The sequence below is a fragment of the Priapulus caudatus genome, unplaced genomic scaffold, assembly GCF_000485595.1.
Source record: "Priapulus caudatus unplaced genomic scaffold, Priapulus_caudatus-5.0.1 Scaffold106, whole genome shotgun sequence".
NCBI lineage: Eukaryota > Metazoa > Priapulida > Priapulimorpha > Priapulimorphida > Priapulidae > Priapulus > Priapulus caudatus.
In genome coordinates, this window is record NW_014577167.1 from 18,295 (window position 1) to 39,272 (window position 20,978).

General features: G+C 42.6%; 1 protein-coding gene across 1 annotated transcript in view; it reads left to right on the forward strand.

The window, feature by feature from the left end:
- Positions 1-20,978, forward strand: part of LOC106805222 (basement membrane-specific heparan sulfate proteoglycan core protein-like) — a 116,554-nt gene that overhangs the window by 14,531 nt on the left and 81,045 nt on the right. The window contains exons 11-30 of the mRNA XM_014806730.1: positions 927-1,055; positions 2,117-2,281; positions 2,536-2,664; positions 3,880-3,999; positions 4,831-4,944; positions 5,622-5,759; positions 6,191-6,328; positions 8,713-8,859; positions 10,549-10,692; positions 12,161-12,286; positions 12,941-13,102; positions 13,883-14,029; positions 15,056-15,178; positions 15,496-15,657; positions 17,228-17,359; positions 17,888-18,016; positions 18,213-18,374; positions 18,920-19,036; positions 19,541-19,684; positions 20,345-20,482. Coding sequence (XP_014662216.1) covers positions 927-1,055; positions 2,117-2,281; positions 2,536-2,664; positions 3,880-3,999; positions 4,831-4,944; positions 5,622-5,759; positions 6,191-6,328; positions 8,713-8,859; positions 10,549-10,692; positions 12,161-12,286; positions 12,941-13,102; positions 13,883-14,029; positions 15,056-15,178; positions 15,496-15,657; positions 17,228-17,359; positions 17,888-18,016; positions 18,213-18,374; positions 18,920-19,036; positions 19,541-19,684; positions 20,345-20,482 — 2,766 coding nt within the window. The remainder of the gene's footprint in view (positions 1-926; positions 1,056-2,116; positions 2,282-2,535; positions 2,665-3,879; positions 4,000-4,830; positions 4,945-5,621; positions 5,760-6,190; positions 6,329-8,712; positions 8,860-10,548; positions 10,693-12,160; positions 12,287-12,940; positions 13,103-13,882; positions 14,030-15,055; positions 15,179-15,495; positions 15,658-17,227; positions 17,360-17,887; positions 18,017-18,212; positions 18,375-18,919; positions 19,037-19,540; positions 19,685-20,344; positions 20,483-20,978) is intronic.

The following is a 20,978-nucleotide window of genomic DNA, read 5'->3' on the forward strand; positions in this document are numbered from 1 at the left end:
TATTATATATATATATATATATATATATAATATTAATTTAGTGTATGTATGAAATAATGAAGGTAGGTGACACTGAAAGCCACAGTTATTATACATCTCTGAGAAGAACATAAACTTCTGTCACGTTCACGTCCACTGTCAACGTTCGGAGGCACCTCTAAATGATAACAGGGTGGTGAGCACATTGTTACTAACAGGATAACAACTAACGATTTGCATTTGCGCTATCACTGACCAATGTTCCTAGAGCAAGGCCATATGAATTTTTGTTTGGGTCCCTTGTATCGCAGCCAATTGATGATCGTCCACACTTCGCGCAGGGACATTGTAAGGCAAACTGAGTCAGATGATGAACTCCTATCAAATTTTTAGGTTTTCATGCCTGGAAAAGCGAAGGTCCACGAACAAATTTTCATGTGGTCTTTGTCTCTAAGAGAACGTTCAAAACCAATGAACAAATAATGCAATTGATCTCATGTGGGTATGCAGGGTAAATCCTAACCCGTGCCACGTGCTCACTGTATAGGAATTAGCTCGCATGTTCACTCATGTGTTGACTATGCGTTCAGGTTATGTGATGATACATGTAAGCTGTCAGCCCATGAATTCCTGGTGAAAATCTGGTGGCGTCTCACTCACTATTATAAACCGTGTAAAGTTGCTGTCTCCCTACTGTGCTCCAAAGTCCGGTGAACGTCACGCTTCCTTCCGCACTGTGCTGTACCGGTGTAGATGATTGCTCTGCATACCAAACCCTCGTCCCCTTTCAACGTATGACGACTTGCGAAAAGTGCCGTCGAGAGTAGCGTCGCAGTAATACGTGCGGTGTGATGTGGAGCGGCGTCGCAGTAAAAACTGCGCCGTACCGTGGTGCGCGCAAGTCGGTCGTCTTCGGAGCATCGCTGACGAGCTGTCTCGTGCCACAGGTGCGCTGCCGATCTGTCGCGAGGACGAGTTTCAGTGTGAGCGCGACGGCGCCTGCATTGCTGAGAACAAGGTGTGCGACGGACATCGTGACTGCCAGGACGCGTCCGACGAGGACCCGCAGAAGTGCCGTAAGTGCTGCGAGAACCGCTAATTATCTCTAAGAATCCCGCGCCGCACCGCGTCGTCGTTGTCGCTTACAATATTGTACGTGCGGAATAATGCTGGAGCGCGTTAGGGTGGTATGCGTATAGAAGTGTGTCGTAGGGCGGCGGCTCTTTAGCTCCTCTGCTGGTCTAGACGCTTGTGACAAGCGTTTCGTAACGTTTTCTCTGGAACAAATTCTGGTGTGTGGTTTGGCGCAACAGCCGATTGTTGAAGCATCCAGTGGACTATCACCTCAATATTCACCAATATTCCTTAGTCTAGTATTGTTGCTGGTAACCTCTTGCGTGTAGTAGTGGTAGGCAGGTCTTGTTTATGTGGTCAGTAACCCGATCACCGGTCTTTTGTTTTTGGTTTACATTTTTTGACCACCGTATGCCATCAGAAACGTAGCGTTGAGGTTCGTCCAATGCCTCAAATGGCTGTTGCGTTGGATGGTGTATTTTTTTATATCTGTAATATGAAAATATGATATTGTGTGATACACAAGAATTGTTGTCATCCAACTGCCATGATGCATTTCGTTTTACAATCATTTAGAATTTTTCCACAAGTCATTGCAGTTTTTGCTTGTAGTGTTCTCATTTTTTCTCTCTGAATACATTTAGTGCACACTGACTAAAATCTGATGGCATAAATCTCAGTTTCGTTTCTGTTTTTTTGTGTGTAACCATAGCAATTAATTGTGATTATCAAGTGGTCTTGACCAAACGAGCTTAACTTTACGTTCCAAACTTACACATATGATTTACGGCTATAGTCCCCCAACATCCTCGTTCTTGGACTACTGAACTGAAAGGGGTGAATCTATAAACATCCCATGTTCTTTAGACAGTTTGCTAGGAACACTATTTTTTAAATTTTTTAACGTCCAGATTTTACTAGATCTTATTTTACTGGACTATTTGGTGCACATGCATTATTCGACCATCATTGTCAATATAAATTGCATGCATTTTACTCTTTGTTTACGTTGATATGTTTCTGTCATTTATTTATCTTTGTCTGTCACCATGTTATTAAACAGCTGGCTATAGTATCGCCGAGTTAAGCATGTGTGGAGAGGCGTTACCACTGATTGACCGACTAACCAGGAAGCCCAAGATTTGCTCCTCCAGGAACCCGTGTCCCAGTGGGTACACGTGTAACACTGGCAGGCAGGACGCGCCTGGTATCTGCTGTCGTGGCACGGGTATTACATTCTCCACAATCTATAGAATATATGAAGTCCACAATCATCATTATCAGACTTTGATAAGCAACGTTAAAACTAATTAAAACGAGAAGCTTTTTCACGAACTGTTCGACACGATACTCTCTCATGATCACTTGTTCGCTTCTTACTTTGTCGCTCGCTGCAGGGCTTGCGCGCTTGCTCGCTCACTCTTCTACTCTGTCATCTTTCTGCTACATTCTCGTCCCATCTCTCTGCGTCCCATCCCAAAGGCGTCGGCGCCACCTGCCCCGGTGGCTTCTTCCGCTGCACCCATGGTGCACAGTGCGTTGATCCCAGGCGACAGTGCGACGGCAGAAACGACTGCGTCGATGGATCTGATGAACAGAGATGCACGTCAGGTAGGCAGACGCTGTGAGCATGGGTGCGTGGATCGAAGCAGTGGGCATGTCAGCGCGAGCCGTTACACGAGTCCTGCGGCTGCCTGCGACTCACGGCTGTCGTTAACCCGCGCCCACTCGCTGCAGTGTCTCTCACCATGGTTGAACACCACTGTGACTGTACGCGTGCTGTGCATTGTATGCTCTAATACATGTAGCTGCTTCCGCCCGACGTGTACGTGAATTGTGTGCACCATGGTTAACGTCCGATCACCAGTATCGTCTTCAACTACCGGCGTCTTGGATGGAGCACCAGAAAACAGGCTTTTTATTTGCGATCACCAGGCTACCGTTACTACTGCTGTTCGTCTGTCTGTACTACTACTGCTGCTGCTGCTGCTCACACAACTACCTGCTACCTTGCCTACTTATTGTTGATCTTCTTCAGACTCTTCTGCTTTTGATCAGTCAGATCTGCTTGCTAACATTAGGAAGGGCAACACTTGTCTCGTTGGCGCGTATGTACTAGTCTGACTGTTAGCAGCAGCAGGCTGGTTTCGTTGGTTACTTGGGATTGTCGGCGTGCATCGTGGCTGCTGTTCAGCTCGTCTCACTGTCGTTCTTTCCTTCCCACTGACGACGGAATTTTTCGTAAAGTTGAGAAGCGTCTTCATGTACTTACGTATCGTCAATGTTTCTTTCAAAGCTCACTTCTGAAATCGCATTGTCGTCGGTCTTACGTAGCGTGCCGTCATGTGCTGTAAGTGATGAGCATCATCTGTATGTTTGCCTCCACGTAGCTCAAGGCCGTACGCAGGAAATTTTCTGTAGGGGGGCAAAGGTACTCCCCATGCCCCCTGTGCCCTAAAGTTTCGCAATTTCACATTTCTTTATTTAAAGTGTAATATTTCTTTGATGATTTACGATAACCTTTTGTCACATTTCAATTTTATTTCTAAAAGTGTACAGCATTCGTCCCATTAAAAGGCATAATCTGAAAATCTCTAGGTGGGCAACTGCCCCTGCTGCCCCCCTGCTGCGTACGGCCCTGACGCAGCTCTAAATTTATAACACGTTTAACCGTTTCTGTTGTTTTTTTGTATGCAGTTGTGCATCAGCTATCGCTTACGCGTCCACGCATTCCTGTCAGGGGTAAACATGAGGGCTTAACTCCTTCCACGAACACGCTTGCACCTGTGGTTTGCTTCATTGATCCCGATTCCTTCCTGTTTGCAGGTGCGAGAGGCTGCGGGGCAGGAGAGTTCCGCTGTCAGGACGGATCGTGTATCGATGACAAGAGCCGCTGCAACGGAGAGCAGGACTGCCGCGATGGATCTGATGAGCGGGGATGCACAGGTGCAGCATAAACGAGGGGACGCGAGAGGTGACGCGTCTGTGCAGCTTTGCCCCGAGAGATGGCCGAGTCGAGATGGCGCTGACCATTCGTGGGACTCGTGAATGCTTTACGCGGCCCATACACGCACAATATCATTGACAATAATATTGATGCAATATTATTGACAAGAAATTCTGTTGGCCACCAACGGCACAATAATATTGTGCAATATTGTCATTTGTGCTCTGATGCTGAAGGTGAACAGAGAGATCTGGATAATGAGACAATGAGTGGACAATGAGAACCTTCAATAAATATCTACTGGGTTTTAATTCCGTCAGAACATTGCCCAAGTCCAAAATTTTCCTTCAATATTGCATACTAACGATCAATAATATTGTCAAATTTCATTATTGACAATATTATTGTCAATAATATTGTGCGTGCATGGGCCGCTTTAAGCATTTTTTACTGGATGTGTTATGAAGACGGTTAATTCCCACAAACCCATGTCAAACAATCAGGAAGAGATCTCTGATGGGTGTTCAGCTTAGTGTTGACGTTGGTATGTTTTGCCAAGGTTGACCTTACCATTGTTGACCTTGTCAGAGTTTACCATGCTAATGTTGACTTTGCCAGAGTTGACCACGCTAATGTTGACTTGGTCAACACTAATGTTGACGTTGTCAGAGTTGACCATGCACACTAATGTTGACCTTGCTGAAATTGACATCTCCTAATATTGATTACTAATGTTGAGCACACTGACGCTGACTATGCTGATGTTGGCCCAACACTGACTACATGCTAGCACTGAGTATACCGACATTGACTGCTTCGTGATGTTTCAGCCGGCTGCCAGACCAGTGAATGGCAGTGTCTGGATGGGCAGTGCATAGATGAACGCAGGAAGTGTGACGGAAGGGCGGACTGTAGTGATGGCTCTGACGAACTGGATTGTGAAGGTAACCCGTTTGTTCAGTGCAGCCTGTACAATCGCCTACCGTGTACCACATTTCATGCAGACTCAGGAGTATATCTCATAACTGTATGAGTGAGTGTTCAACCCTGTGAGCATGTTTAGAAGATTTTATGTTCAGGACAGACATAAGGGTGTGTGCATGCATGTGTATGTGTGTAAGTCATTGAAGATATCATTGATCTATCGACAAAAACATTGAAGAAACAGTGAAATTAAGTTTTCAGTTGCAATTATGATGAGACTGGCTGTTGTGGTAGGTAAGGTTGAAGTGTCTGAATGATTTTATCCTCCCTGTGAAACCCACAGAATGCCTTACCACAGCTTTTCCCAGAGGTTACTGTGAAGGTTGAAATATTTTGCACACTGGTATACATGCGAGTGTTTCAAAGTTTTTCGTTATAATCAGTTCGTTTCAGTGAAAGCCTTTATGCTTTCTAGTAATTGAACCAATCTTAGACTGTTACCAAGGTATGGGTTTATCTTAAAGGTTGATGATGTCATAGAGCACCATGGCCTTGTCTATGATAGCCCATATTCATCTGTCAGCAGTTTATGATTGATTGCTAACATGAACCTATTGATAATATAATATACATAGGTTTATGTGCTAGAGCATGGTAGAACTTTGTGCGTCATCCATCCATTCTCCCCTACTCTCAGAACCCGCCCCAGCTTCCTGCCCTACTGGCTACTGGCTGTGTCATGATGGAGAGTGCATAGATTCACGCAGGAAATGCGATGGCAGACCAGACTGTGGTGATGCTTCAGATGAAGAAGGTTGTGATGACGATAAAGAAGGTAGGCTCTCCCAGTCTATGCTACAGCGTATGTACTGTGCACATGTATATTTATGGGCTGTGTTGCTGGCGTTGTTGTAGGTAACTGTTTTATGTTACTATATAGCATATTATATAGAATTACATCGATTGATGCCTATTATTTCCAGTTCCTCTGTTTGGATATTATGCATGCTTATTTTCAATCATGCCATATATCTATCAAGTCGATTACACCATTCAATAGTAATCAATCATTGACTAGCTGCAAGGAATTTGTTTGCCCTAAAGGGTGATAGTGCTATAGAGCAGTACCACATCATTGGTATGGCAGCCCTTAGCAGTGTATGATTGATACTAACATGAACCTGTGGATATATAATATACATAGGTTTATGTACTAGAGCATGGTAGAACTTTGTACATCATGCATCCATTCTCCCCTACCCTCAGAACCCACCCCAGCTGCCTGCCCTTCTGGGTACTGGCAGTGTCATGATGGACAGTGCATAGATGCACGCAGGAAATGTGACGGCAGACCAAACTGTGGTGATGCTTCAGATGAAGAAGGTTGTGATGACGATAAAGAAGGTAGGTGATTGTGTAATAATTTAGTCAAATGAGCACAAATCAACAAGAAAGGTAGGTTTTTGAGCAAGTAAAGCTGTATTTAAGATCACTGTGATTTGGGTTACATTATCCCATAGCAATGCATATCAATCTACTCTCTCCCCAGTCACCCCATCTAGCCATTAATCCATCATCTTGATGAATGTAGAATAGTTTGTGATAGTTTGTACCATAGTAATTTATATGGTTACATGATACTCATGTCATGTTTTTCCCTCACGATGTAGAAATATTCCTCTAATAAGCCTGACTGAGATGCTTGCTGCACCCTCTACTGGAGAAGTTGCAAAAACGAGCGAACTTTCTCTCTGTTTGTTATCATCATTCATAGATATTAGCTACCTTTTCCATTATTGCTCACCATAGTGATTGTGCGTGCTCCCCAGTGTGTTTGAATATGCAACCGTGAATACTCACTCTAGTAGTTTTATATTTGGTTATATATGGTTTTCATTGCTTGTTTTCTTAGCTTACAGTGTGCTGTTAATTTAATTTTCAAGATGCAGCATATTGGCAATAACGACATAACTATGCGTACATACATCTAGTCTTTGCATATTATTCTCTTGATCTCACTTGGTTCTCCCTACATTTGCTCTGCCTACATTGACTAGTTTCGAAACACCTGACACTGAAAAAGTCTGATAAGGTATATCACTGAGATAGCACTTGGAGTATATCAATGCATTTGCTAAATATTCTGCTGGCATGTCTTTCCCGTTTGCTGTGTTTATGTTTCCCTAATTTAGGCTTGTTTTAATATCCTATCAGCAATAGCAGGCCTTGTCACGCTGCACCGGTACTATAGGCAGTGTAAGGATGGTGCATGCATAGACCCACGCAGGAAATGTGATGGCAGGCCAGATTGCCCTGATCGCTCAGACGAGCAAAACTGTCAAGGTACTCTATAGTTGCTCATGCAAAGTTTACTGGAATGTGTTGGCATTCCGAACTTTTCATAAGTACTCTATAGAGGTAACAGTCAAATAATTAAAGTGAATCCCCGGTTTTAAAAGTATGCAAATGCGTACATTATGTTGTGCTACTGAAAAGTCAAATTTATTTGATAGCCAAATTTCAACTGTTTGGTCAGAAATGACAGTTTCCGACGAGAGCGTAGCATTGGCCAGTTAAACTAGCAAGTTTAATTAACGTGGTAATTTACACGCTATCAGTTCATAATTGAACATAGCCTCCATTATGTACCTTACTTGGCAGCATACATGTAGTTGACTTAGCAGCTAGATATACCTTTTTTGACAACATGCATATAGCACAACTCGCAGAACAAGGAATTGCAGATCAATTTAACACAAGGGTAATCTGTGTTTTTCCGCTTGGTGCGCTTTAATTCAATTGCATGACGAATGCTGCAAAGATATGTGTCAAATAAGTGTCATTCTCTCAAAATTATTCTACCCTCTCTCCTGAACCTCCAACCCAGGTTGGCTTATTCGATTACCATAATCGGTTCATAAGGTACCATGGTGAAGGCTGTGTAGAACCACGTAGGGTCTGTGATGGCACGTCAGACTGTGCAGATGACCTGATGAATGGAAATGTGGTGGTAGGAAAGCTGAGTCTCCTTTGCTCCCTTGTCCATCTATCATTGTCAGCTCTTGTCAGTGAGTCGTCTGTGTCATTGAGATAGGAGCTGGAGCCCAAAATTCGCTTGCTTCAGTATTTTCTCCTGTTAGCTGGAAGGCCCCTGTCTTATTTTATTGTAATATTTATATGCACACAGTTTAATTTGTATATAATTTGTAGGTTGTTGAATGGTTAATTTTCTGATCTTTCTTCTTTCTTGTTTTAATTTTGAAATGTTGTTTATATATGTTGAATCCAGATGTGTGGCTGCTTTCTATATGCGAAGTTTTAGAATATCATAATAGTTTTTTTATTTTTATTGAAAATATAGTGTAGAAGTGGATGTCATGCTTTTTGTTTTTTGGCAGATTGATATTATATTGGGTTATCATATTATATTATGTTTGGCCGTTGTATTGGTTAATGTAGCTGATCACACATTTATGTTATCATGTATTGTACATGCAACAGAACTGATGGATGGCTCAAATTTCTACTTCCCATTGGTAGAAATTTCATGTAATGCTTATGTGCATGAACCTTGAAGTCATCCATGCGGCTGTATATACAATTCGTGATACTTAATTAATCATTGGCTGCTGGCAAGGTATTGGGTTTATCCTAAAGGTAGATGGTCCCGTAGACCACCTTCTTGCATATGGCAGCCCATATTCCTGTGTCAGCAGCCAGCATGATTGATTACTAGTGCATGATGGAACTACTTTGTACGTCATCCATCCATTCTATCCTTCCCTCAGAACCCACCCCAGCTGCCTGTACTACTGGGTACTGGCAGTGTCATGATGGACAGTGCATAGATGCACGTAGGAAATGTGACGGCAGGCCAGACTGTGGTGATTCCTCAGATGAAGAAGGTTGTGATGATGAGGAGCAGGAGAAAGAAGGTAGGTCCCCACCCTAGCCTCTAATTAACACCACTAGTTCTTACATCGCTATTATATAAACACTTGTATGAAATGCAATGTCCATCTCATCATGCGGTTTTCACAGGTTGAGGTATAAACCATACATGTCAAGTATTAACTACACACATACCTTGTTGTTTCCTGTATGCTGTAGCGTTTTTTCGGGGATTATCGAAATTTTCTGTAAATTGCTCTTTTAATTTATGCACGTTTACTTTGTGCTATTCTTTCTTGTAGGATTGTATGAAATGTGCCAATTTTACGTTTATTATTGGCGTGTAGAAAATATATTGTGTAGAAAAAATTAGATGTTATGAGATCCATTATTTTTTCTCAGTGTATTACTCTGTTCTATGTCTGTGTAGCAATTTACGTAGAAGAAGTAGATCCTATTAGATTGAGTATTTTTTTACCAATGTTTTACTCCGTTCTTGTCTGTGGTAGCAGCACTGGTTGTTGATTCATAGTTTAAGCTCCTTTGTGGTGTGAACATTAATACATACAGTCACATCAGTAAATAAAGGTCGCTCGAGAGAAACCCTAAAATTATCCCTTGTAGACGGGTAACCATTTCACAGCACTTGGTGGTTTATCTGTATAACTGTCACTCAAATGAAATTCTAAGACAAATTTCCACTGTATAAATGTGGTTGCTAATACGCTTGCAGGTTTGACTGTATGTAATAATTGATGGTTGCACTACGTAAGTCTGTGGAATCATCCACAGTGCTACATTCTGTGATAAGGAATCAATCTTAGACTGATGTCAAGGTATTGGGTTTATCTTAAAGGTTGATGATGTCATAGAGCACCACATCCTTGGATATGACAGCCCATATTCGTGTGTCATCAATGTATGATTGATTACTAACATGAACCTATGGATATACAGTATACATAGGTTCATGTACTAGAGCCCCGGCCCCTCCACTCCGAGGTCGAAGAGACCGCATGCGTGTTCCCAAAATCTCCGGTAAAGGGGTATTTTTCGCGAGACCAAATCCGGCCCAAGAATTGTAAAAAAGGGGGTGTATTTGACTTTTCACCCGGAGATTTCTTTAAAAAGGGGGTGTTTTTCCTCTCTCTCTTTCATCTTGAATATCATAGAAAACTTTATCAAATCCCGAGATCAAATTCCTGAAATTAGTGCTAGTTTTGAAAGCTCATTCAGGATTATTTCATTTTGAAAAGTAAAAATATTGCCCCCTAGTTCCCCTCGATCACTAAACTCTTCACTACGTAGTGTAGACTGGTACCCGGTCGACAGTTCCACACGCTACACTAACGTTACTACGTCAGTGTAGTGAAGGATATGTACCGGAATGAAAGTGGCGAACGGGTACCAGTCTATACGTAGTGTGGAGTTCAGTGCCATCTATCGACTCGATAGTACAGACTTCTCGAAATCTGTGATAGAGATAACAACAGAATCTGAGATAGGGGGTACATTGAGCAGTGTTCCGGATTTAGGGGGTCTCCAAGGCAGGAAATACCCGCAAAAAGCCTGCGAAAGGGGGGTTCAGAAATTTTGGCAGCCCTGAGATAAGGGGGTGCTTTCAAAAAGAGGGAACGAGCATATGCGTACCCTAAATAACACTGAGTGGAGGGGCCGGGACTAGAGCATGGTAGAACTTTGTACGTCATCCATCCATTCTCCCCTACCCTCAGAACCCACCCCAGCTGCCTGCCCTACTGGGTACTGGCAGTGTCATGATGGACAGTGCATAGATGCACGCAGGAAATGTGACGGCAGGCCAGACTGTGGTGATGCTTCAGATGAAGAAGGTTGTGACGAGAAGGAGGAGAAAGAAGGTAGGCATATGTTTATGTATAGCCATTCAGTTCTCAGAGCGCATGTCAACGAAAAAGGTAGGTTTGGGTGCATGTTTATTAGCATAACAGTGAGGCATTTCATTCATCATATTAACAATGCATGTATACAAGCTTTTATTAATACATAGTAGTTCTAATGTTATCACTTGTCCAATTTTGTTTATACAACCATCTTTACAACCACCTTACAATCCAAGCATCCAGCCTCCCTTTAATCCATAACATCGTGTATGATAAACTCTTATATATATATAATCCAGTAATGCTATATAATATATATATATATATATATATATATATAATATAATATATGTAATATTGATAGTTTCCAATATATCATTATATATCATATCATTTGCGCAATAGAATACCGCTTCTTTGTGTTATATTTGCCGTAATGTTTCCCCCATACGCATAACCATTTTATTGATACTAATAATACGATAGTTTGCATGCAAAATAGCAGTGGTGTAGGTTTATATGCATTGGAATAATAATGACTCCAACACTAAGCAATAAACTTTTGTATATAATCTTCTAATGCAAGTTGATTGGTTCAACGTTTGTTGTTGTACACAGCAAATGAGAGACTGGGCTACTGGCAGATGAATAAAAAATCCACCCAGTATAAATAATTGCACCTTTATTCTGTCCAGTAATTAGATATACATCCTGCTGCTATGCCGTTTCCATGTCTTTTGTTTGCTATGTTTATGCCCCCTAATTTAGGCTTGTTTTAATGCCCTGTCAACAATAGCAGCTTGTCCGCGTGGGTATTGGCAGTGTAAGGATGGTGCATGCATAGACCCACGCAGGAAGTGTGATGGCAGGCCAGATTGCCCTGATCGCTCAGACGAGCAAAACTGTCAAGGTACTCTATAGTTGCTCATGCAAAGTTTCTTGGTTTGTATTGCCTTTCCAACTTTGCATAAGTACACTATAGAGATAGCAGTCAGAAAAGCAGACAGCAATTTGAAACTTTGGTTGGACAAACGTTCTATTTACTGCTGCTCAGAACTGCAGATTTCTGCATCAGTTTATTATCAATTTTGATGTTTCGACTGTTTAGTAGGATATTGTATTTTACACAGAAAAACTTCCTGCCAGATGATATATGTCTATGCAGTGAGAGCTAAAGTGAATTACTTCAAGTTACATGGCAGCTTAATTGTATGTAATTTAAATTTTAATGAGACGAATCGAGTCACCTTGCAGAAACTATTGTCCTTTCATAGCGTTATCCTCACGTAACAATGGCTGTTAACGTTGCAACCCTCCCTGATCTGATAGTATCGCAGGCAGTCATCTGGACAGAGATCATCTAGACCATCACAGGTGTTGGTCTTGTGCGTTGAAGACACATCTAATGAGCAGCAGATGAGTGACATCCCAATTATGTTTGAAATTCACAAGCAACTGCCTGACATACAGTCAACATATGTTCCAGATGCTTGCCCCAGTGGCTACATGGAGTGTTATGGTGGAGGCTGTGTGGATCCAAGTAGGATCTGTGATGGCACACCAGACTGTGCAGATGGCTCCGATGAATTGATGAACTGTGATGATAAGGAAGGTAGGTGCCTGCAGTATAGTTACTTGATGCGAGCAGTATCCATCAGAATTTAAGGTAGGTTTACATCCATGTGACATACCTGGAGTGACCCCGATGGCGGCATTATTACCCATTCATCCGTTGGGTGTTACATGGTTGTTCGTTCCATGGTTATGCGTTTCATTCATTTCCCTCGCATTGACTTCCATAACCTCCATTAATTAATTGTCCACAATTTCATGTAGATTATGCTTTCAGATTGTGCAGCATGAATATATATTTGCATGATGAGAAGTGTAATTATTAGGTTATTGATACTTGGAATATTTGCCATACGTTGGGAAATATTTCACTTATTGATTATACCTAACCTGACATGACCTGACTTGAGACACATTTTTCTCTAATATGCAGTCTCGACTCACACCTTATCCTGGTAGCTACTAAAAGAATGCCGTCATCCTCTACGTTTGTCCTTATTTCTAAACCTATCACCTTCATCCGATTTGTAACTGACATGACATGACTGTGTGACAGTATGAATAATTTTTGTAGGTTCATCTAGAAATTGCGATCAGATAGTTGTAGTGACAGTGCTTTTCAAGCAGCTGTGGAATGCGTGTAGTGGTGCTTAAGCATTAACCTAGCGTGCATGTGATTGTTCCCCACTCACAGAGCGACCCGAGCCAGATACGAATCTCTGTCGTGACTCTACTCCACTGATAGACCCAGTAACCAGGCAGCCTACGACTTGCTCCTCTAGGAACCCGTGTCCCAGTGGGTACACGTGTAACACTGACAGGCAGGACGCGCCTGCTGTCTGCTGCCGCGCTGCTGGTACCAATTTATTTTTCGTTTATCCAACATGTTTGTTTTTTGTATGGTTTTTCTTCTGCCACGATCTAAGTTTTCGGGGGCTGGTCTGAGGACGCACCAGGCAACCTGGCAGGATCCTGTGTATTGGTAACGAAGGTGTTTTGTGCTTATCCACGCCAGTTGACGGTCTCTTTTCTATTCACATGCGGGACCTGTGAGGTCTCTACATTATCACCCTGATAAAGCTCCCCACCGCATGTCTGCCTGGCCATTTCTCTCTTGTTTCACCTTAAGCTATCTGTATGCCTGTCTCTCGCTCTCTCTGCGGGTCTGCCTCTCTTTCTTCTCGACGTTGTCACTTTCTTTCCATCATTTATCCCAAGTCGTATCTTTCCCTCTGCTTCAATCTCGCTCTCTCTCTCCGTTGCGTGCGTCTGCTCTGCGGTCGCTCTCGTCCTGCTCCTCGTGCTGCTCTGCTGTCTCTCCTGCTCGTCGTGCGTGCTTCGGTCGTGGTTTGGCTGCTGCTGGTCTCGGTGCGCTCGGGTTGTGGTCTGCTGGCTCTCTCTCTCTCTCTCTCCTCTCTCTCTCTCTCTCTCTCTCTCTCTCTCTCTCTCTCTCTCTCTCTCTCTCTCGCTCTCGCTCTCTCTTTGTCGCACTATGTCTATCTATCCATGTGCTTGGAAGTGGTTAGGTGACAATGCTGATGCAGAGTTATGTGAATGGTGAACGCGCTCTCGCATGGGAGAATAGGTGTCGGTCTCGCTGTTACGTTGGCCTACTCATTTTGCGGACTGGGTCCAGGTCCTGATGGTAATGAGCTGACGTGCCCGCGGGGCTTCTTCCGCTGCGGTGACGGCATACAGTGCGTCGATCCCCGCCGACTGTGCGATGGCAGAAAAGACTGCAACGACGGGTCCGACGAGAGAGAGAACTGTGACGGCAAAGAAGGTAGGCCGGAGAAATTTGTGCTGCAATATTCGAGTGCTGCATCTCGTCTTCGGCTAGGATATGTTGGTGGCTGGTATCTGTTGGTGGCTGGTATATGTAGGTGGCTGGTATATGTTGGTGGCTGGGTCTGTTGGTCTTGCACTGGTCGCAGGCTGCGAAAGCCTTCGCTGCTGTTGGTCCGATGTCCTTTTGCTTCATTCCACTGTGTACTAACGTTCACGTTGTTGTGGGACGACTGCGTGTCTGCTTGACTAATCTCGTCCTTTGCAAGTAGCTTTACGATGTTATGATGTCATGTCAGTATGCGGTGCTCGATCGTCTTCTCTTGTGTTAAACGCAAGGTTAGGTCGGCATACATGTACTGAATCAGCTAGCTTTATTAATGCGTAGCGGAAGGTGCGGGTGCTTGTCTGTGTTGGTGCGTCATTATGTGTGCTTGCCTCAATGCGTGATGGGAAGATAACTACTGCCTATCAATGTTGAAGAGAGAATAAAGCTGCCATGTTGGTGCATTGTTGCGATTGCTAGCTTCTATATATGGTACGGTGCGACGACAACTGCGGGTGTTTGTCTTGCTGCATCACTGCTGGTGATCCCTCAGCAAATGCGCATGACGATCGGTTTGCCTTTAATCGGCACCTAACCAGTGTGTTTACGTGTGGCGCTGCACTGTCTTCTGTTCGTTGTCCAGTGGCTTGCACTGTTCGGGGTCTATCGTCGTTATGTCTTCATGCACTGGTTACTCACAACGTTTACCTGTTGTCTGTGCACTGCGGTGTCATCTGTTTATTGGTGGAGGATTGCTGGGGAAGGCTCGCGCATGGAAGTGTAAAGCTGTGGATAGCCTTATAAGGATATATTTGCGGCATTAGTGTAATATGTTAAGGATAGTTGCATTCAGTACTATAATTTTATATTACTTTGTTACATCCAAGAATGTTTTTGACATGATGTCAAAGACATCGCCGAAAGTATAAGCTTAAAAAACATGGCCTTATATTTATTACTTTTATTTTGGTACCTCAGAGGTACGAGCTTGTCCTTCCGGGTACTGGCAATGTGAAGATGGAAATTGCATAGACCCACGCAGGAAGTGTGATGGCAGGCCAGACTGCCCTGATGGCTCAGACGAGAAAAACTGTCAAGAAGGTACTCTATAGATGCACATGGAAGATTTCCTATATTCTCTTCTAGGACGAATCGTTCATAAGTGAACTATAGTGATCACAATCATAATCATTTTATGTTAGATCAGCAAGTATTTGTACACCGATTTTCTTAGACTCGATCAGTTATTCATATAAACCATCACGAAGTTGTTGTTGATTTCATATGTCTGAGTTAAAATGCACACGAAGACTTGCGTAAAGCACTAACGTATTCGCCAAGATAAGCCGAAATGGATTGGGAAATAGTGTGAGCAAATTGTGGTCAATAATGTCAAGCAATTCTTGACTTGCTCACAGAGCGACCCGAGCCAGATAGCAATCTCTGTCGTGACTCCACTCCACTGATAGACCCAGTAACCAGGCAGCCTACGACTTGCTCCTCTAGGAACCCGTGTCCCAGTGGGTACACGTGTAACACTGACAGGCAGGACGCGCCTGCTGTCTGCTGCCGCGCTGCTGGTACGAGACATCTTCCTATGTTCAGTTCTCTGCTGATCAGAATCGCTTCTTATATTTTCCTCTCTTCTCTGTTTCTGTGCCATACAATGTTGCATATTGTCTGTGTGACTTGGCATGTAACGTTTATTCTATTTAAATTTTCTTACTATTTCTATTTTTTCCTCTATATCTTTGTGTGGTAATCCCAAAACCCGAGTAACTGTGAGTACTAGTAGTTTTGACAAATGTTGCAATGGATTTCGGCTGTCACTGGTGTTGTTGACTTTTTCGACGGTTTTTGGTGGTAGCTATACTTTGGGTTTCTCTACATGTCATGGATTTTAAGAAGGAAAAATGCTGCTCAAAATGTGCAAACATGAGTGGGATCAATTTGAACAAAGTTAATTGTAAATACTTGAATCTTAATCCAAGGACTGTTGCGCCAGGTCATTCTGAGTAACTAGGGTTTGTAGAAATGTATTCTCAGGCATGTTAGATGTCTAGCTAGTACACACACACACGTGAAAGTCTGTGCCACTTAGTGCCTGTTGCTCATGGATCCACGTTCTGAGTTGAGAGATACTCAAGGGCAACTAGATTTGGCTTCAACACAAATGCTTGTGGAGAAGGAAATCTTATTTTCAGAATTGTCATCATTCATGAATGCTCTTGTGTTAATGGTAGTTGATGAGGTCTGATTTGCGTAGAAAGCAAGAGTTTGTTTAAACAGTGTGTTTGTGTGTGCGTGAGTACGTATATGTGTGTGTGTGTGTGTGCGTGCATGTGTTAGTAGGGCGTCTATATTTCACTTGCATGCCACGTTTGTGGTTGTGTGTTTGCCGAAAATAACAAAATGCCTGCCAAAGCAATTTGGTCTTGCATTTTGTCTGTTTTCTATTCTTTTGTTATTTAGTTTCTCCAAGCTTATTTACCTAGTTTAGCCCTAATTTTAGTCAGTTTTTGGTGGCCTAGCAGTAGCAGCTTGTCCGCGTGGGTACTGGCAGTGTAAGGATGGTGCATGCATAGACCCACGCAGGAAATGTGATGGCAGGCCAGATTGCCCTGATCGCTCAGACGAGAAAAACTGCCGAGAAGGTACTCATATAGTTCCTCATGCAAAGTGTTTTATTACACGTATTGCAATAACTCCCTCTTCACAATTCTGCACGTTATGTGCTACGTAGCTTATAGGTAACACAACTATTGACCTTCGCATAATAGCTTTTTGTATTGTCACCTCCTCCGGTAGTGAACTCTGCATGTGATAAATAAAGGTTTGGAACAGCTGTAGTAACTTACATGTACATATAGCTTCAAATTTGTGTGGATTCGCAGCCACAGCTTTAGCCATTAATCTAATTTGCATCGAAAGTGGACACATATTTCCTATAAAATATGACACACCCACACGTCACGTAGTTTGTAATTGCTTTCACTGCTAGTTTGCCAATCCGTACGCAACACCATGAGACGTTATACAGTTGGAAGCACATCCCAAGCATTGTATGAACATATTACTAGACTAGACAATTTTTTTTACCATTTTTTGATCTTGAGGTAGGTCATAATATTCAGCTCGTTTTACTAATAGATGTAGATGAACCATCCGCTTGTCCCTCTGGTTACTGGCAATGTGAAGAGGGAAATTGCATAGACCCGCGCAGGAAGTGTGATGGCAGGCCAGACTGCCCTGATGGCTCAGACGAGAAAAACTGTCAAGAAGGTACTCTATAGATGCTCATGCAAAGTTTTCTTTATAGCTTATTGTAAACCAAACTTTATATGAGCACACTATAGAGATCTCGGGGCCTAATACTCATTTGATATATCTTTAGATGTTGGAAAAAACATAAAAACGGGAGGGGAAACATTTGCCGTGTGTCTGGTATAAATCCATAATGGTCATGTTTGTCTGAACATGTTCTTAGAACTAGATTGGTTTGTACTCACTGTTGGATGTTTCACAGACGAGAGAGAAAGAGTTGTTTACTCTTTCTTTTATAGCAGTTTGTGTACTAAACTTGTTTGTTTTAATGTAAATTATGCCATTTTCAACATTCGTTAATGATATGGTTACCTCTCCCTCCCCCAGATTGCGTAACAAGTTGATGGTTCTTTCAGCGCATATAATGCACGTCTGCATGTGGACATCTAAAATGTCTCGATCTTTGTTTTAAATTTTTTTTTTTTTTTAACTTATTTGAAAGTGTGGTGCATTTTATAGCTAATAGTAAGCTCATTTTGCTATTAGATGTTGAGCCACCCTCTTGTCCTTCCGGTTACTGGCAATGTGAAGATGGAAAATGCATAGACCCGCGCAGGAAGTGTGATGGCAGGCCAGACTGCCCTGATGGCTCAGACGAGCAAAACTGTCAAGAAGGTACTCTATAGATGCTCATGCAAAGTTTTCTAGATTTTTGTCTAGAATGCACTTTGCATAAGTACTCTATAGAGATTGAGGTTGACTAAATTCTCGATGCACAAAGTGTGGGAATAATAATCACGTAGTTGCTCTCACGGCATCAAGCGTTCGCACGGAGCATCTGTTCAAATACTTCTGCTTTCGCCACTCACAGAGCGACCCGAGCCGGACAGCAATCCCTGTCATGATTCCACTCCACTGATAGACCCAGTAACCAGGCAGCCTACGACTTGCTCCTCTAGGAACCCGTGTCCCAGTGGGTACACGTGTAACACTGACAGGCAGGATGCGCCTGCTGTCTGCTGCCGCGCTGCTGGTACGAGATGCATATCTCTCCACGGTTTTCTCATAGTTTTTGATTTCCACGTGTGCAGGTAGCGACAATAACTATCCATTAGTTTGTGGACCTTGTAACCTACATCCAGAATTGCAATCGTTCTTCCCACACCATCCGTTCAGTTCACTATGGTCGACAATAGCTACACTCGCATTAAAAAGTGAACAGCATCTATGTTCCCCGCAGTTTTTGAGTGATTTAGTTAGTGAGTGAGCCTGCAGAGTTATCATTTATTTTCATGATAATAGTGGAATTATAGCTCCGTCCAAACCATAGACAAAATGATAATAATATAGAAATGACATTTCTAATTTCCTCATGTTGACTTGATGTTGACTCACGCTACCAGATGTTGTGAATATTATTGACTGGATATCGAAATGCGATATTTTTGTGGCATAATATCTTGGAAATATTAACTACGGTTTGTCAATAACCTTGCTATACATTCCATTTGCATCTCAGCACCTGCTTGTTGTTGCTGTGCTCCTCTCCTCTAATTTGAGGTTATTTTAATATAACAGTAGCAGCTTGCCCGCGTGGGTATTGGCAGTGTAAGGATGGTGCATGCATAGACCCACGCAGGAAATGTGATGGCAGGCCAGATTGCCCTGATCGCTCAGACGAGCAAAACTGTCAAGGTACTCTATAGTGGCTCATGTGTAAAGTTTACTGAATTGTCTAGCAATTCTAACTTTGCATGAGCACACTATAGAGATAGCAACCAGCGGTGATAAAAGTGATGAGCTAACGAAACATCTTTTTCAAAGGTTACATATTGTGCCTGCAAGATACACGGAATTTCAATTTACAAAGCCTTAAAATTAACTCGTCTACAAAACCACATTTATTCTCACGTTACAAGTAATATAAAAACACCTATAGTTATACCTAATATTTCGTAGTCTCCATCCCATGCATCCACCATATTTATAACGCTGTTAGGTGGGTATAATTATTTTTAGGTAGAGTCATTGTTATGCCATCATGTGTCGTTTTTACTACGTTAACCGTCTATATTGCATGCTTTCAGATGTACATATGTGAATTCTGCTGTAATAGCAGATTACAATTTTACATCTAATTTGTTGTTGGGCATGCGTATCTGTTAGTGCATCATAGAAAAATCTTTATCCTACCCTCAGAACCCACCCCAGCTGCCTGCCCTACTGGGTACTGGCAGTGTCATGATGGACAGTGCATAGATTCACGCAGGAAATGTGACGGCAGACCAGATTGTGGTGATTCCTCAGATGAAGAGGGTTGTGATGATGGAGAGGCAACCGAAGGTAGGTCCCCAGTGTAGGAGGATATATTTGCAGAGAAAAATTAATGACACTCTCGATTTACTGCAGTCTGAAAAAACCACACATAGGAAGTATTTTCCTAGTTTAGAGTGAAGCCTTGAACATTCCACTTTCACACGCACAGCCATGTCAGTCCACAGCTCCTCACCACGTTCTGTAGTGGATAGGTGAAGTTATGTACTAGATGAGTATCTTTCATAGTAGTTGTTACATGGACAACTGCACTACCAATGTCGTGGCAAGGTTGTCATTGTGCTTTAGCAGGAGAATATGATAGACATTCCTATCTGCATATCATAGTCATTTGATGTTATGTGTGTGCATACACGTAGACAAACACACATACATATATTTATATATACTGTAACTGGAATCCATGATTAAATATTATTAATACTTAATCATGTACTCCTGACTATAATATTTAATCGATCATTGACTGATGTCAAGATATTGGGTTTATCCTAAAGGTTGATGATGTCATAGAGCACCACATCCTTGGATATGACAGTCCATATTCCTGTGTCTGCAGTGTATGATTGATTACTAACATGAACCTATGGATATACAATATACATAGGTTTATGTGGTAGAACGTGGTAGAACTTTGTACGTCATCCATTCATTCTCCCCTACCCTCAGCACCCACCCCAGCTTCCTGCCCTACTGGGTACTGGCAGTGTCATGATGGAGAGTGCATAGATGCACGCAGGAAATGTGACGACAGACCAGACTGTGGTGATTCCTCAGATGAAGAAGGTTGTGATGATGAGGAGGAAGGTAGGTGAAAGCATAGGGTTTCAGATTTTGTTGAACTGGTTGTTTCCGAAGCATATATCTTTACCACTGCACTGCATGTCAGTACCTAAGATGGTGGTGGTGGCAGTATGTGTGTGTGTGGGAGGGGGTTGTCCCTAAATTTTCAATCCAGTGCCACTACACGCAGAAACACCCATGTACGAGGCTTCAATACTGAATGTAAGATATTCATTTACCTGGTCGTCATTGGAAAGCCGTAGCCTAACCATGATAAAATTGCAATGTTGTAGTAGCTCGCATCGTTTCGTTTGCTGCACACAACAATGATTGCAACTCAGCAGTATCATTCTAGAGGATGAAGAAAAAGGGAAAGGGATATGAGTACAGGGAGAAAGAGAGAGAGAGAGAGAGAGAGAGAGAGAGAGAGAGAGAGAGAGAGAGAGGAGAGAGAGAGAAGAAGAGAGAGAGAGAGAGAGAGAGAGAGAGAGAGGAGGAGAGAGAGAGAGAGAGAGAGAGA